Source organism: Chelmon rostratus, chromosome 1 (assembly GCF_017976325.1).
Source record: "Chelmon rostratus isolate fCheRos1 chromosome 1, fCheRos1.pri, whole genome shotgun sequence".
Classification (NCBI taxonomy): domain Eukaryota; kingdom Metazoa; phylum Chordata; class Actinopteri; order Chaetodontiformes; family Chaetodontidae; genus Chelmon; species Chelmon rostratus.
Genome location: NC_055658.1, coordinates 21,151,961 through 21,169,667, shown reverse-complemented (window position 1 = coordinate 21,169,667; position 17,707 = coordinate 21,151,961). Strand labels below are relative to the sequence as shown.

The 17,707-nt window shown below is 42.4% G+C and overlaps 1 protein-coding gene across 2 annotated transcripts in view; it reads left to right on the top strand.

Moving 5' to 3' along the window:
* tox3 (TOX high mobility group box family member 3) overlaps positions 1 to 16,709 on the top strand; it is a 42,180-nt gene extending 25,471 nt beyond the window's left edge. Inside the window, exons 4-8 of one of the 2 annotated variants that reach the window (XM_041941230.1) lie at positions 6,907 to 7,158; positions 13,409 to 13,672; positions 13,793 to 14,023; positions 14,226 to 14,306; positions 14,540 to 16,709. In XM_041941230.1, the coding sequence (XP_041797164.1) occupies positions 6,907 to 7,158; positions 13,409 to 13,672; positions 13,793 to 14,023; positions 14,226 to 14,306; positions 14,540 to 15,361 (1,650 nt within the window). In that variant the 3' untranslated portion in view covers positions 15,362 to 16,709. Of the gene's footprint in view, positions 1 to 6,902; positions 7,159 to 13,408; positions 13,673 to 13,792; positions 14,024 to 14,225; positions 14,307 to 14,539 lie in introns of both variants that reach the window. The other variant, XM_041941238.1, reaches the window with a different exon arrangement.
* Positions 16,710 to 17,707: the final 998 nt, after the last annotated feature.

The following is a 17,707-nucleotide window of genomic DNA, read 5'->3' as shown; positions in this document are numbered from 1 at the left end:
ATTAGATAGATTAGATAGATGGGGAAAGTTGGCAGCAGTAAAAGCCAACATCGTAAAGCTCTATATTTCACGCAGTAAAGCCCTCTAAAACATCCAAAATGATTGATTCCTGTAAAAATTTCCCCCATCTTTGTCATTGACGACATTATTATTGCCTGAAATGCTGCCTTTCTTGAGACCCACACAAGACAATAAGCTTACAGAAAGATGAGCTGGGCTCACCCTTTATTACCTTATAGAAACTTGTGAGTGATGACGCTGATGTGATCTGACTGTCTTGACTGCACTCTGTAAATTAAAGCGATATCCCAGAAAGCTAAGGATGAACCTGTTTTCTTCCTGCTTTCGAAGATATAATGAAGGAGCCCAAAGAGATTCTATAGTGCTGTCACTCTCAGAGCCACTTTATCTGCTGCCACTTACAAAGAGTGAAATGTCACCAGCAATCTGAGTCTGTGGAGCTGCTGGAATAACTGTGTACTGTCCTGATGCATTAAAAGAAGGAAGGGAATACTGTAGTTGTTTCTCTGGAGGTATATAACCACCACTCTGAGCCATAGTTGTCCTAACAGTGTGCTAAATTTACCCGTTGTATTCCCCCTCCACCCACTCCGCTGCCCTGTCATTAGAGACAAGTGCACCAAAAATACCCGTCATCCTCTGTGGTTCAAACGGGCCAATCTCATCCAATTTGCAGGGGAGATTGATCTGGCTTCAAAACCCACAGCAAAGCAACATTACACAGCTCCAAGATACTGAGATAGATGTCATTGTTAACCTCATTGTTTTCATTCACGTCACTTTGGTAGTTGGGATGCAACTGTGACATTCAAGCTCCAGCAGCGACACAGAAGTCTTTTGAGTACGTGACCTCGTGTTCATAAAGCGGCGGCTTCACAGAGTGTTATGGAAGAAGTTTAATTTTCCCCTACATTTACGCTGAGTGGGCACATCCTCTGTATCCAGTGGCTGCTGAGGCCCACTGCAGCGGGGACCACGCCGGCACAAGCTGCTTGGAGAGCGTTCAGCCCCCAGCTGTGAGGGCCCACTGTGGCAGTCAGAGAGAGGGGGGGATGAGGGGCTCCTTGGGAAAAAAAAAAACAGGACTACTCATTTGCATTTTATCAAAAGGAACAACTGTTTCCAGTGTTAGGGCACAGATGGTATTGTGCTTAGCAGAGAGAGAGAGAGAAGTCTAAAGCGTAGATTTTTATTGTCAAGCGATGGAGTGTCCAGAGTATTGTTTGTTACGACCTGAGCTAAAGGAAGATTAATGTGACTTCCACTTTGAGTTGTGAGGTTTCACACTATCTCCACTGTAATGCTATATTAATCTGCTCAATGTGTCTGGCTTGGGCTGAGGGTACAGTGGGAAAGGAAGTCTCCATTATGAGGGCTCTGTGATGAACAGCTAACTTTGACAGCAAGGCTAAATTTATGCCACCACATTTGGTTAGCTATTGTTTTCAAATCACACCAGAGGGTTATTGCATAAAAATATGCCCCCTTTATGTATTTTATGAAGATTCACGGCCACCTTCTGTGTAGCTATGCCTCTTTCTCAAATTAGGTCTGGAAGGATTATCATTAGCGTTGGATTATTAATCGGACTCATGCAAATAAAGGCCTGTGTAGGAGGGTTGAGTTGTTAGCAAAGCTAGAAAGCTAGCTTGCATTTGCATTGTCACACATAAATACTGTAAAAAAAAAAAATAATCTTCAAAATGCATCTCTCTTAGAAACATGTCACTTATGGCAACTTTCTGCCTCTTTTTTTTTTTTTTTTTCCTCAACCAGCTGATTTTAAGTGAGATTATGTAGCTTGTGGACAGCTGCCACTGTGGCCACAAATGACAACTCTGGGATGATAGGGAGTGCTTAAACATAGTTTTTGGTAACACAAGTAGAGTAAAGTCAGTGAACTGAAGAGCCAAACTACATTTTACTAACATTAGCTAATGATAGCCACTGTAAGCTACTGGCTATACCAGCGCCAGGCCAAGTGAGTCAGTAGCAGCAAAACCCCAAATGTTGTATTTCTTATGAAATAAACCTTTCCTTTATAAGAGGAAAGTTTTGTTGTTTATTTCTTCAAAATTAGGTAGAATAATAAGATACAGTATTACAGTTTGTTGTCTTTGGTGAGAAGTCCTTTTAGTTGTCAGGGAATTTACTCTTGGGTCATGGTAGATGATTGTTCACTATGTTTGTATTTACTGCAAATGCATTAAAGTTAAACATAAACCTGTTAACATTCAGCTATTATTTGTCTGCAAAACACACCCTGTATTTTTTAAATTGCATACAGTATACATGCAGTATACAGATTGCCTCGACATTAGAACTGCAGAGCTGTATTTGCTGTTTAGATGGCCAATGTATCATTTACCTTATGCACTTAGAGGATGAGATAAGATGACCTTGGTGTGCCTGGTAAAGCATACATCCTCGCAGGGAAAGCTTGTCTGCTTCCCTCAGGGAAGAGGATACTGTACACAGAGATTGTGTTCCACTCAGATGTATCGCTTTACTTTCCCAATTAAATTAGAGACGTGTAATGAACTATAAATATGTAGAAATGGACTACAAATGATCCAAATTTGAAGTAATGTTGATTAGGGGTGCCATGGTTGATGTTGTCATTTGAGTAGCTGCACTCTGTCTAGATATTTGAAACCGGATCCTCAATCCTGCCTCTATTGATTCTGAGTCCTATTATATGCAGTAATCGCATGCTGCTGCCTTTAACAAGTCTTGGTTATTGCATCTGTGAATTGCATTACTACGTTTATTGAAGGGCTGGGAGTATTGCCTGTAAAGCTTTTTCTTGCTCTTTGTCCTCATCTTGAAAGAGCATCTTGGCAGCACAGGGATGAAACATTGGAGAGGAAAATTCAGTGATACACATCTCCTTGTCCCCTCGTTGTATTTTTCCATTTTTCTATTTTTAATTACATAAAGCAACATACACAGTTTAACGCAGTATTTTGTAGACTGTTTGCGCTGAAGTCACTTTTAGCCATGCTAGCGACATCGCTGTAGGGATGGCAATGTTGGTCGGCCAATTGTTCCACCACTGTGGTCCAGACTGAAATATCTCTACTGTCTCTGATCTAACTATTGGATGGAACGTTCATGTTCCCCAGAGGATGAATAGTCATGAGTTTTCATCCAGTGCCTCCATCAAGGATATTTCAGATACATTTTCACTTATCCCTTGAAATATCTCAACATCAGCTGGATGGATAGGAGCAACATTTTGTGATGACATTCGTGCTTCCCAGATGATGTCTATCTCTTTGGCGATCTCCTGACTTATTTCCTGTACCATGAAGTTCACGTTAGTGGTTTTAAGTGAAATGTCTCCACTGTTGGGTGGATTGCACAAATATTTGTGACCCGGTCAGGATGATAAATGTAAAATATACAAATATTTTGGTTTATGAGTAAATACTTCATCAGCAAGATTATTTACTACTGTGCATAATAAGTCATTCTGATTATTATATATGATTAAATGTGGGCTAAACCCTACACCCGGATATTCTCGTGCATATAATGATATTAATAATAATAATTATTAAGAATAATTGGCAGTACAGTATAGATATGGTCAAGGTTCACCACATCCAGTGGACACTGAGGACTGGAGATTTCCCACACACCTGCTCAGGATGCTCATGCTGGGTACATCAGGCCTCTCTGTTACAAGCCCTGCTCTGCCCTCATACCACTGGACCCTGCCAATGAAAAGACAGACACACACACACACACACACACACACACACACACACACACACACACACACACATGCACACACACTGTTTCGTTCCCTCTTGCCCATCCTTTAACATGTACATGCCTGCACATCCCAAGCCAGCATCTGGCTTGGCACTTGGCTCTGCTGAGCCTTTCAGAACAATTTAAACGGATAATCAAGCTGGTGATGCAAAGAAAGTGGATTGTGCATCTCTTAATCTCCGATCAGAGCCCCCTAAGCTGCTCCTGGTGCAGAATTAGACTGGCTTTATGTGAAATGACACTAGACAGTGTGCAACACTATAAGACTCTGTGCGTTCCAGTAAAATCTGGCACCTCTTCCCCGGGGAGAGGGCCTTTTCTTCGCAGACAGCTGACATCTTCCATACCCCCCAAATGAGACACAAACGCCATGTCTCCATTATCACTGCCCCTGGTGCAGATGTTAATTTGTATTATCATTAACAAAGAGAGGCAATGCACACAAGCACAGTCTTTGATACTGATCTTGCCCTATCTTCCCTTGCCTCATTTTTTTCTTCTTCTGTCCTCTACTTCCACTCTGTGCAGACACTAAAAACAAGCATTCTTCTCCTCCAAGTACATGTCTGTGTTTTGTTCAGAGGTCACAGTCATGCTTGTGCTGCTCTCCTACAGAAGTGGAGCTCACCTCAGCCAACCTTCTTCTTTGACATCCCAAATCTCTAGGTTGGTTCTGTAATTCAGGCCACAGTGCACCAGCCTATAGGATCCAGTGGCCTATATATAGTTCTGCTCTGATTTACCTTACACAGTGTAACACCACAGGAAACCTACTTACATCAGCAAACAGTACCCACAGTAGAGCCAGAGCAAAAAATGTGAGTGATATGTTTCCTTCCTTGAATGCATTCCTGCAAGGGTTTGTGTGGATAAATGTGGCCAAAGTATGTGAGCATGTTCAGTGTATCTGACTGTACTGGACAAGGAAAGACCATGACAGGGCTGATACTGTTCTGTCAGTGTTTTCAGACTGCTGCATGATATGATACAGATGAGACTGGGGCCACAGTTCTCAAGGCTGGTGTAGAGCTTGACCCTGCTCCACAGGAGACACATACAAAATGAACACCATGATGACAAACAATCTCCGATCCTTTCCATGTGCTACTGGAACTGTTTGTCCATGGCTCATGGCAGTTTTTCTTTCTGTTTTTCATAAACACTCACGTCGCATGCTGCTGAACCGGCATTATTGAGAACTAAGTTCCAGAGATTTTTGAGTGGACTGAAGCATAATATGACAGCAGAGGACTCAGAGTAAATGGCTCCTACTGAAGCTGCTTGTGATTTATTCTGCACTCTGCGAGCCAGAGGCCAGGGCTGTGATGAATATGACCTTAGCTCCGTCTGAAAGGAGAACTGATTCGCTAGCTGTGAAACAAGCACTGAAAAGTGAAACAGTTGTAGGGAGTAGGAAGAGAGAAAGAAAACGGGGGAATGAAAACTCTATTAGCTGCCTCTGCCACTGGAATTCATCAGTGCTTGTCAAGACAGCTGCCCTGAGTAGGCAATGAATTAGTTTCAAGTGTCTGTGTGCTAAAGCAGGCAAGGGGAACATTAATACTCCCTAATCAAGGGCTGTGATGGCATATTCCTTCCGTTGTCTTCCTTCTGTCATTCTATACCCTACCGGAGACAGAAAGACAGAGCCGAGGAAGACATGCCTGGTTAGCTTTGTAGCTGACCACAGTGAGCTGTGCTGGCAGGTCATGTAGCTCAGGTTTGTAGGTCTGAAGCTTGCGGAACTTCACCTCCATTAGAGTAGGATTTGGATTCCATTAGGACAAGCCAGGCGATGATTTTTACATAAGGCTGAATGCTGTAATGTTGTCACATTTTGTTTAGAGTGATCCAACAAAGCGGGTGAGGAAAACCAGCACCCCTTTCAAACGATACGGGTTTATCTCAAAAAGTGAGACATGATCATGTCCAGGACTCACAGTCCCGTTGAAAATGAAATGCAGGTGTGTGAAGAGGTGAACTCAGCCTGCAGAAGACTCATACTCAATTGGTATAAATGCCTGTTTACTCCCATTTTTGGCATCCAAGCCAGTTATTGTCATGTTGCCAGGATTGTCTGAAATTTCAAATAGTTGATGAGAGGCAGGTTTCAAAATAGCGTTTTAAAAGTGACCCAAGGCCGAGACAGTAGTGTTTGAGATCAACCTGAAGTACTTAATTTCTGTGTTTGCCGGTAGCTTCTTGATGCAGAGCTGGGTTTCATCTCACATTCTGTTCAACACAGCCAATAACGCTGAGTTTAACCTGATTGTAGCGTCATGCCACTATGCTTTCAAGCGGTATGCCAAGTGCTAGCAGTTAAAATCGTGTCACTTTTAGTCGGAGACCTATGCTTTGAAGAGGTTTTCAGTGGCTTTGCAGCAATAGCATCCAAGCCCAGCGCCTCAGATAGCATACTGTTCGGCCCTGTGCTCAGCTGCATGTATGTGGACCTGCAGTGTGGTCATTGTGAGGATATGAATACATTGACTTTGCAGAGAGAAGCTTAATGCAATGTGCAGATGAAAACAAGACCCAAGTAGGTGAACAGTCCCATCTCCAAGAAGGCGCATAAGCAAATTAAGTGTGACCAAAAGCTTTAATTCGAAAGGCAGAAGGATTAGGCTGTTTGATGAGCAGATTTAAGGGTGCAGGCAAGGGGAACAAAAAGAAACACTTCTGGCCAAGCGTAATAATCTTTGAAAATGTTCTTTAAACCCATCTCCCTGTGACGTGTATTTTCACTGCACTTCAACCCAACATCTTCCATCCTCAAGATTAAGGGCTTTTATCATGTATCCTCTCTCTCCAATGATTGCTGCTTGATATTTTTGCTTTTGACGTCTTCTTCCGCACTTGCCTTCTTCCTTCTTTTCCCTCAAAGTGGACTTTAATAGGTTTAGAAAATGTTACATCTTAGTGCACTTACAGACAAGTGTATTACCACTCTACTAAAACACTCCCTCTCTTAAACAAAGTTGTCTGATTTAATCCCTGTAGGTTTCCTTCCGGCATGTTAGATAAGACCCACCTCAGCGAATGCTTGTCAGCTGTTTTGTGTTGCTGGATTTCATGATTTTTCTCTTCCTTCCTCCTTCTATGCAGACTTTCCATACACCCAGCTTGGGAGATGAAGAGTTTGAGATTCCTCCCATCACACCTCCACCTGAGACAGAGTCTGGTCTGGGTCTGTCAGAAGTGGACTCACCTTACCCAGCAATGCCAGAGCCCCCAGTTCCGCACAGGGGTCCCTTAATCCCTCAGTTCCCCCCTCAGAGCCTGGACCTGCCCTCTATTACCATCTCACGCAACATGATGGACCAGGAAGGGATGTCCATGAACAACGGGCAACCTGTGGTGAGCACTGCTATGATACATCACTAGTAAATCAAGAAGTCTATTTATTTTCTGCAACCTGAGATATGTTATCCTCATTTGCCAACACTCAGAAATCCTGCACTAGCGCTGCTCCAGTATGTTTCTTACTTGTAGCTGCTACTCCAGATGTGGGTTTTGATAGTGTATCCAAACCAAAGACACCATTTATGAATATATACTACTGGGGACCCCCAATATCAGTAGAATACAGTCCTTAAATGAGCCCTTTTACTGAACCGTAATGTCACCTTCACAGTTTTTGTACGCCTCCTGTTGTCAGTGCATCTGGCACAGCATCTGGCCTTGTTTACAACACAGGAGGTATATGATCACATTGAGTAAATGTCATGATATTCTGTTACATACTGTGAGGATGTTTTTAAAAGCACACAAAGTGTGGACAGTCCCCCTCTGTAAGGTGAGCAGATGTGAATAGATCACAGGTGTTAGAGTACAAAGCATATTCAGCCCTAGAAGGACAGTGAAAACGGGACCCAAAAGTGCCACAGTTTCACATGCTCATATTTAATTCATGTTGCCTCCAGAAGCCTTTTTTTGTGCTGTAAATGCTGAGGCATGCTTCTGGCCAATGTCAAACGAGGTCTGCAGAAAAGACGCATGCTTTTTGGAGTTTAGGATCAGCTTTGTGTTTGTGTTGTAGAGAATAATCCTCAAAGGAAAGGACTGGATGAATATATTTTTAGTTTGGTCCTCCTTTCCTCCGATGCGAATGGTCAAACACGGAACGGCAGACAAAGTAATCCCTCTCTTTATGTTGATACTGTTATGTGCTATAGATTGTAAGATTGTTGTCTTGGGGTGGAAAGGCATTTTCAAATGCCACAATCATAGAAGCATTGAGGAGGAAAAATGGAAATGTCACTGGCTGACTAGTTGTCTTACAGACCTATTAGAAAAATGGAAGATTCATTTAGGAGAAAAGACATGAAAGGACAAAGGCATGAGCGGAGATGATGATGTTGACGCTGAATTTTGCTTTGTGTACCACAAAACACATTGAGAAGAGGTGCTATGATCATTATAACTGTGTGAATAAATGAAATGTGTTTTAGACCCCCTGCACCTCTCCTACCTCCTTCTCTCAACACATTTGTTGAATCACACTGATATTACAGATATTTATTTACATTCCATATGAGAAGGGGCTATAAAATTTTACAGCTCTTTTTCCTGCCTCCGTGCTTCTGGCACGTAAAATAATTGCGGCTTTTAAAATATCTCTGCCGCATACAGTAAGTGAGCCCCAGAAGGCTTTTGCCTAAAGAATTTTCATTTCATGGTCAGTTAAGCTTTCTACATCTGGAAGAAACGGAACCTTGACACAATTACATTCCTGACTGTTCTCACGACTTGCTGGAGGATTAGATTTGATTCTCAAACATTATTCCTCTTTAACACCATTTGCATGGCTCATGTCTCTGATTGTGCGGAGACTCTATTAAAAACTGAGGGGAGAATGTGGGTTTCTGCTCCTTGCCTCGTGGCATTGTCGTCGGCACACTACTCGCTCGTTATCAGCCATCACACATTGTACCGCAGGAAAGCTCGTGGTGGCCCTTCATTTTTTCTGTAAATGGGATTGATCTCCAAAAGTCTTGCGCCTATAGACATTCTATTCATCTGCGGCTTTAGATGAACGCAAGTTTTAAATGAGATAAGTAACAGTGTTGTTCACAGTGCTTTCTATATACAGAGACAATGATTTACGAAGGCCCTAAGAGAGGTGTTTTGTCATTTTGTCAGCGTACTGATAAAGGAATGACAACCTTATATACATGATTACATTCTGTGTTATTTGTTATGGCTGCAGGGGCAAACAAATAAACTGTGCACTATTGCAATTACATTTTTCATCAAGCCACCATGCTCATATTTCCCAAACACTCGTCTTGGTTTTCTTTTCTGTATGCGAGCTCGCTGGTGTAGAATATTTAGTGCGTGTGAAAGCCTGTCTCTTATCACAACTTAATGAGAAACCAAACCAGTGAATATACCTGGGCTATTTTCAAAAGAGTCTTCCATGTCATTGCTTTGCCAAGTGTTCTGCTAATTCCTCTCCCCATAATGTTCAGCGTATGTCTTGCAAATTGGCCACAGATGCCAGGCTTCTACAAAGAGAAATACATTTTCTCAGCTGCAATGTGCCTGGCAAGCCCTGAATCTGAAGTCATTATTTATTTAATCTGCTCTCCTAACAAGCTTCTGACTCTCATTTTTGTCTCCCAGCATGTGTCCTCCTGATTTGTGATTGAATCTCAATAGTGCCAAATAGTACTGGAGTTAGAGCTGCCAGTATTGCTTTATTCACAATTTCTTCTCGATTTTCTCCCTGCCGCACAGCAAGGGTCTCTGGGTTCCATTTCAAAAAACACCTGGTGCCTTCACCACATTTTAGGTTTTTCTCGACACATGTAAGCATGTACTGAAACGTCCTCCACGATTGGATTCGAAACCTGCACGAGTCAACTACTTGTATTAGATGTTGAAATCAATATATGGGAGATATGAGCTCTGCTGTCCTGTTGCATTTAAAACTACATGGTGATGCATTATATATTTTTCATAACCAACTAGCTGTTTCAGCTTAACAGCAGCAAAGGCGTGCTAATAGCAAATACAAAATAGTGGATTTGGACCACATGCATCATGCAAGATGAAAGTGAGGCTGAAAAAGCCATTTATAGTTTGTTGTTCACATGATTTGATGTGCCTTGATGTTGTGTAGATTGCCACTGAGTATAATACCCTCAGTTTTGACTGGTCAAAAACCACAATATCCTGAATTAAATGAAAAATGTGAGCACTGTTGCAGAAAGCATGTTTTTCTACACTTCCCTCTTATCTCCCTTCCAAGCCAAGAAACACTGACATGAGTTGTACATCAATTTAAGAGAGTGGATTTTTTTCCGCTCCGTTTCTTTTTTCTTCTCTCCCTCGACAGACAGCTATTGTGACATATTGGGTCAGTCAGAAATGAAAGATATTCATGCAGGCATGCAATACTTGTAATGAAGTCTCAGCTTGACCTTCTGCATGATTGATTCTGTAATTTACTTTTCTCAGGCAGCTCTCAAAATGAAATGATGTCATGTTGGCCAAGTTTTAAATACCCATAATGCACCAGGAGAAATGCTGGAAAGGGGTACGGGTCAGTGGCTGCACCGGACCGAGGGGAGGGAACCTACTGGCCTCACAGTCTGAGGGGGCTGGCGGAGAATGGGGGAGAACACGGGAGAGGGAGAGAGATTTGTTTTTAAGTAGGGGTTAGAGGTTGGGGAGATAGATGGACTGAGTTTGCACACCACAGAGAGAGAGAATGACAGAGAAGTGTGTTTGACTGAGACAGGGCAGGGGAAAGAAAAACAATTTATCTTCATGCTATTATAGCTTTTACTGGCATTCAAAATTCCATTTTTCTCATTTGGCTTAAGCACAGACTTCAGCAGGTTGCTGAAAATGGAAAAAAAAAAATAAAATGATGTACCCGTTTAGAAGCCGAGTAAAGGAATATGTGCAGAGCACTGATAAACTATCTTTAATAGGACTGACCTTTCATGCTGGCGAAAGTTACTGGGGGATTCATCCTTATAATTACCATATAGATGATTTTACCCCTCTCCTGCCATGGAACATTTCCAAGAGCTCTGGCATTGATTGAATGGAAATTGAACTTGTTAACATTCTTTTCAGCCTGTTACAGCTCAGTACATGGTGCCACTGTTCATACATTCTCTCCAAATTCTGATTTCCAATATCTTTAAGAACAGACTGGAGCCTGCTTTCATTAACATCAGTGCTGAGATTTTTATCACTTAGTGAATGCATAATGTTGCATTTTGAGTCCAGCTGCTGTGTTTATTGGCCTGCGTTTATTGTGGAAAGGGTTTCACAACATTGTCAATAGTGTTTCTTTTCTCATCTGCTAGTTTTCAGCATGCATTACGTGGCTCTGTGTGGAGTGTTTACCGTGTTTAGTGTGGATGAGGCCAGCAATAAAATACAAAACAAGCTATTTTTTCTTCTTTTTGCAACATATAGTTGACAGCATGCTGTTGCCACCTTTTTCAGCTTTCACATTAAAAGCAACATAATGGAGAATATTCCAAAATGAATTTATATTTTTTTTAAAAAGTTATTGATTTGGGAGTAGATGTCAGCTGGTTAGTGTTTGACATCAAACACAGAGTGAGACAGCACAGAGACACACAGACCTGCATAAGGAGGGCACATCTGGCCACCGTGTACTCAAGATAAGGGCTTATTTGCAGATTTACGATGACTATCAAAATATCTGGTTAGATCTCTACTGTGACTGCTGACAATACTGCAATCAAAATGCAAATGCTAAGGCGGAGGGACATAAATAAACACCAGATTCATATTCACAATCAAGGCAACTGTTACTTAAGATGCTTTCTTTCATTAGCTGTTATCTTTTCATTCAAATCAAACATGTGCTTGTGGTGGCGTTTATTTGGTGTAACTGTCATTGCTCTTTTGGGGGAATTGCTGCAGCTCAGTTACTGCAGTAATATGTGATAAAATACGACATTTCGCAGGCTGTTGAATGTGATATGATCGAGTGTTTAACTGCGGTTATCAGCGCATTTTTTTTTAATGCACAACATCCAAAGGCCATTTAGAAGAAATCACCATATACCAAACAAATGGCAGAATGGGTCATTGCTCTAAGTCAAGACTGCATCATTGGGATTGGGCAAAAGTGTTATTATACAGATGGCCACAACTAATGAGCTCAGTGTGTGTGTCTTTGATGTTCGCAGCGAGCAGAAAGCAAACTGCGAGCTATCGTGTTCTCAGTAATGAAGATGACAATAGCACTTGGAACATGGCGGGTTACAGATATGTAAATCACAGTCATTTGGTCACTGGCTTGTTTATTGCAGCTTTTATTTGCGAACAAACTGAAAGATCCCATATTTGAAGACTCACAACAATATGTCTTCAATTTCTTCCTCGCCTTTGCAGAATCTCCCTCGCACATGTAAATATAACTCTGGTTGCACTTCATAGATTGTATTTATGATTAGCAGTAGACGTGGCATATGAGAAAGAAATGGATTGTAGAACCAATATGTGTCTGTCTGAAATGGTGTTACAATATTGTTTTTGAAGGCAGGCATTCATAAGGTTCTTTCAATAAAGCCAGGTGTGTGGGTTTATGATGTGTTGATGTTGGGAGAGATTGGGGTTGTGCTGCTGAATACCAGATGTACGTACCCAGGGAGAACAAATCACCTTTTCTGTTGTGTTCACGTCCCTTCCTCTGCTCCATGTCAGCTCTGCTGACTCTCTGATCAGTCTCCTCTCTGGGGAGCTGGCAGTCCTTGTAATTTCATCCTCACCACAATCAATGCAAACATGTTGCCTGCACCTTCTTTGAGACTCTTTCACGAACCAAATGTTTTACCAGGAAAAAAGTGAAAGAGATGAAAATGTCATTGCATTATGCCCTGGATGGTTGAAGGGAGGGGACCTGTCCAAAGCTCTTAAGCTTCATACTTTCAGCCAGTTGATTTATAGAGCTGGTTATACAGAAGTTTCTTTCCACTATTTTGCAGTCAAACATAATCTATGAAAGGTGCCTCTTTCTCAGAGTTATAACCTTAAAGTAATGTTACACCAAAGCATATATGCTTGTGGCCACCTCAAGCTAAACTGACATGTTGCTGTATGCACGTGACTCAGACAGTCTTTTTATTGTGGCATTTGAAGTAGTGTACCGCAGCATGGGGAAGTGAGTCCACTGTTCCCCTCCAGGGACCGGGCAGTCAAAAGCTGTCTCACAGATTTCCATACAATAGAGTTTTGAAATGAATCAACTGAGCTGTGTAGCCATCTATTACTGGCTTATAAAGTTGGCTCCTTGGGTGTCAAGATAATTTATCATGGCCAGAGAGACATTTAAGACGCAGGGCATTGTGACACGCGATCTGCCACATAACAATCCGCAGAAGCCAATGACCCGATTCCCTCTCTGGTGAAGAGATGCAGCTTTTTGAGCTTCGCATACTGGGCAGTGGGGCGTCATAGTGAGTACAGAGACATCTTTGAGTTAGAGAAATGAGGTGCAAGTCTATCCAGATAGAACCTCTAGAGAAGTGTGAAAGATGCAGGCAAGGGATCAATGAAATGTTACTTTTGATTATTATTTTCGTAACAAGCCTCCTTTAATTTTCCTTTACAGAATGTTGGACCAGGTCATCTTCGCCAATACCCACCCAACCCAGCCATGGTGATGAAGTCCATCATCAGCATGAACAGCCCCAATGGGATGATATCACGGAATCAGCTGACCACCATCAACCAATCCCAAATCAACACACAGCTGAGCCTAAACATGGCGGGACCCAACATCACCCATACTTCCCCGTCACCGCCTGCCAGTAAGTCTGCCACACCGTCCCCCTCCAGCTCCATCAACGAAGACGACCAGGAGGAAGGCAACAGGGTGAGCAAATTAAGAAATCATTTGCATGACTGTATTAACTGGTAAGTGTAGGTAATTAACAGGCTGATGTAAAAGATGCTTTTGTATTTTTCTTTATCTTAATGATTACGATCATTGCAGGTCATTGGGGAAAAGCGACCAGCCCCCATAGATCCCACAAAGAAGCCCAAGACTCCAAAGAAGAAGAAGAAGAAGGATCCCAATGAGCCACAGAAGCCAGTCTCGGCTTATGCCCTGTTCTTCAGAGACACGCAGGCCGCTATTAAGGGTCAAAATCCCAACGCCACCTTTGGAGAGGTGTCCAAGATTGTGGCCTCCATGTGGGACGGCCTGGGAGAGGAGCAAAAGCAGGTACTGCACAGTTTGATTATTCAGGCTGGTCAAAAATGTCATCCAGAGTAGTTAACTGAGTTACAGGAAGTTAGATCATGGGGAAAGAAATGTATATACAGTGTGTGATCTATGTAATGCATTGCCTTAGCTAATGGGAATTATCTCTAATTAAAATAGAAGCTTTATTTGTCCATTCACACGTACCTTTGTGTCATCACAGGTTTACAAAAGCAAAACAGAAGCTGCCAAGAAAGAATATTTAAAAGCCCTCGCCGCATACCGTGCTAGCCTGGTTTCCAAGGTGAGAAACGGTTTCTTCTTGTCACCTGAAAAATGTGTGAATTTGACTGAAAAATGAATTAAATTTCTGTCTTACATTGTGCACTGTGAAGTTGTAGAAGGCTCTTTTGTAATGACAGAAATGACTGAAGCAGTTTGAGGTCTAGAGACCATGCAGTGTGTGTATAGACAGAAGAAACTGCATTCTCAGAGGCGATGACTTTTGTTTTTTTTTTGTTTTTTTTCTCCATCCAGGCTGCAGCAGAATCAGCTGAGGCTCAGACTATTCGCTCAGTACAGCAGACTCTGGCCTCCACCAGCCTGTCCCCAGGCCTGGTGCTTCCTTCACCCCTCAACCAGCACCCCTCAATGTCATCAGCTTCCCAGGCCCTCCAACAAGTCCTACCACGGGCCATTGCCCCAAAACCTTTGCAGATGAGACTAGGGGGCAGTCAAATCGTGACCTCGGTTACAGTCTCTCACCAAAACATGTCCTCCGGGATGCCACCGCAGATGCTCGGCCAGATGGGTGCCGGAGGGGCCATGGTGGCGGGTGCCCAGTCCACAGCGGTTTCTCAGATGAGCCCACCCATGCAACCTGTGCAGCAGCATGCGATGCAGCAGCTCCAGCAGCAGCAGCAGCAGATGCAGCAGCACCTCCAGAACCATCAGATGCAGCAGCAGCAGATGCACCACCAGCAGATCCAGCAGCAAATGCAGCATCAGCATTTCCAACACCACCTCCAGCAACAGCTGCAGCAGCACCACATGCAGCAGCAGCAGCAGCAGCACCAACAGCAACAGCAGCAGCAGCAACAGCAGATGCAGCTGCAGCACATGCAGTTGCAGCATCAGCTTCATCAGCAGCAGATTCAACATCTCCAGCAGCAACAGCAACAGCAGCAGCAACAGCAGCACCAGTCCCAGTGTTCCCCACCCCAGCACTCTCCCGGTACACCCCATTCAGTGGGAGGCTCTGCATCACTCGGCAGCCCCCAGCCGGCTCCACAGCAGCAACCACACCCCTCCCAAATCCAGGCCCACGCCCAGGTCCTGTCCCAGGTCAGCATTTACTGAGCCAAAAGGAAATCCTAACTCAAAGAGCAGGATAGAATAAAAGCATCATTCCACGTTGCTTTTCTAAGTTGCACTTAAGAAGTGTGTAAGGTTTAGAATGTTATACAAAGAACTTGTCCATTGTTATAGACAGATATGCACACGCGTGTACAGGGGGTTACCATGTTAACTGGGTTATTTCTGTCATAGGCTCAGGTATGACAGAAGCCTGTTAGGGCGAGTGCCCAGTGATTGTTTAATTGTTCGTTTGTGAGGTCTTTCAGTTGTCAATTTAAACTGACTGGGCACACAGTATGTTGAGAGACGTGTGTCTTTCGCTGTTTTATTTAACAATAAAGCTTTATTTATGAGACCCGAGTTGTCAGTTCAGCGCAGCACAAGGACATTTTGAATGCGTTTCAACAAAAGGATTTTGATCAGCTCTTGCCTGGACTGAATGACTCACCGGATCCTTGCTGGAAACCAGTAACCCACACATCAGTCTTTGTTCCCACACTGGTCAGTATATAGCGAGACTTTCTTTACTCCAACCTTTCTCTTTCACCCATCATTCTCGCAGATGTAACTGTTCGACAATGGCGTTCAGGAAATGGTTGATCGAATCATCACATGCTGGATGCCCAGTGATATTTGAACATATTAAAACCATGTCACAAAGGCAGACAATGTCTTGAAGAATAAGGGGAGCTGAAAATAAAAGGTCTTTGGATGTATCTCTGGATGAATGAACAGACTGAGACAGGAACTGCCATAAATCATTTATGTCATCACATCGTCAAACTGTAGCTGTAATCTGCTGTACATGTTTTGTAGAGTGGGGAGACCTCCTTTATCCAGTAATCGACCCTCCAGATGATTTGCCCAAAAGCGTGTAACTGGCAACCCCCCCGCAAAAAGTCTTCTTTAATCTATTTGTTCTTACTTCAGATGTTTAACAATTAAATTATGTTTTTATTTTGTGTAACAAAGGGGATATTTTATGGTAAATACAAATTTCCGGATCGAGGCAGATGGTTTGGGGATTGATGTATTTTTACTCTGCTCCTTGATACCGTCATTGTTTTAAAAAGGAAAAAGAAAACTAGCAGAGCCAGTTTGTTGCACTGCCAAAGCCAACTGAAAAGGCATCGGAGGTATTTTTGCCAGCTGTACAGAAGTCCCTGAAAAAAAAAAGCAAATGTTGTAAATTTTTCATATCACCTGTTGTAAAGTTTTAATATGTGAGGCTTTAATTAAAACATTGTTAAACGACCTGTGGATTGCTATATCACATAGTGCATTTCTGCTCTTTTATACTTTTTTATGAGTTACAATAGCAGCAATTAATTTTGTTTGTATTTTGCTTACAAATCAACTGCTTTTGAAAACTGTCCATAGAATAAATGCATATCGGTATGGAGTTCTTGAAAAGTTGTTTTCAGCTCACGATAGGAAAAGTAATTTAATGTTTGAGTTCTTGCTCGGCCATGAAGATGAATCCAGAGACATTCCATCACTAATATGATAGTAGCCATAATTTTGTATGAAGTACTATATATTTCTTTGTGTCTCTGTTCAAAATTAAACTATCAATCACAAATATTTATTTGAAGGAATCAGTTTATTTCAAAAGTTACATTAGCCATAATGTCTATGAGGTATTTCTTCACGTCTCCTTGTTAGCTGTCAAAATGAACACACTGATTATTATTCACAGCACACGGTTCTTAATGAGAAAAAATCAATTTGTATTTTTTCTATGGAATAATTCTATAAGAGGAAAAAAAAACCTTTGCAGGGGTATATGAGCATTCATGTTGGCATTATTATAGTGTGTGCTGTTTCTCAGTGATTTGAATGGAAGTCCATTGTAACTGTGTGTAAAAACAGTGTTGATACTGGACAAGGTCAGCATGTAACTGGTACTTGTCTCAATAACAGTCCCCTTCTCACACACCGGTGCATTGGATTCTGCCTCTTTCTTACTCCCTTCAAAATCGCTTCATTTCCAAGACATCCCCAGGGGTTTGCAGCGCTCCCTTGAATAATACGGTGAGCGGGGGAGGGAAGGCAGGCAAACAATAATTATCATATCTTCACAATAGCCGGTGAATCCACTGGCCCAGAGAAGGGCCTTTTTTATTCCAAAGGCAGCTGAGACATTTTAAACACGAGTTAATGTTTGTTACAAATTAGAGAGAGAAGCTGCTCCCGTGCTTCTGTGATAGCAGCCTGATAGAATTTTCAAATTTCGGTTTTCAATTAGTTAGTTTTAGGAGAGCGTTTGTAATTTGGGCCGAGGCCCTGCCGTCGCTGCTGCTGCGGTGATCAGCTCTTCAGCTCGCAACGGAAACGATGCCCATTTCT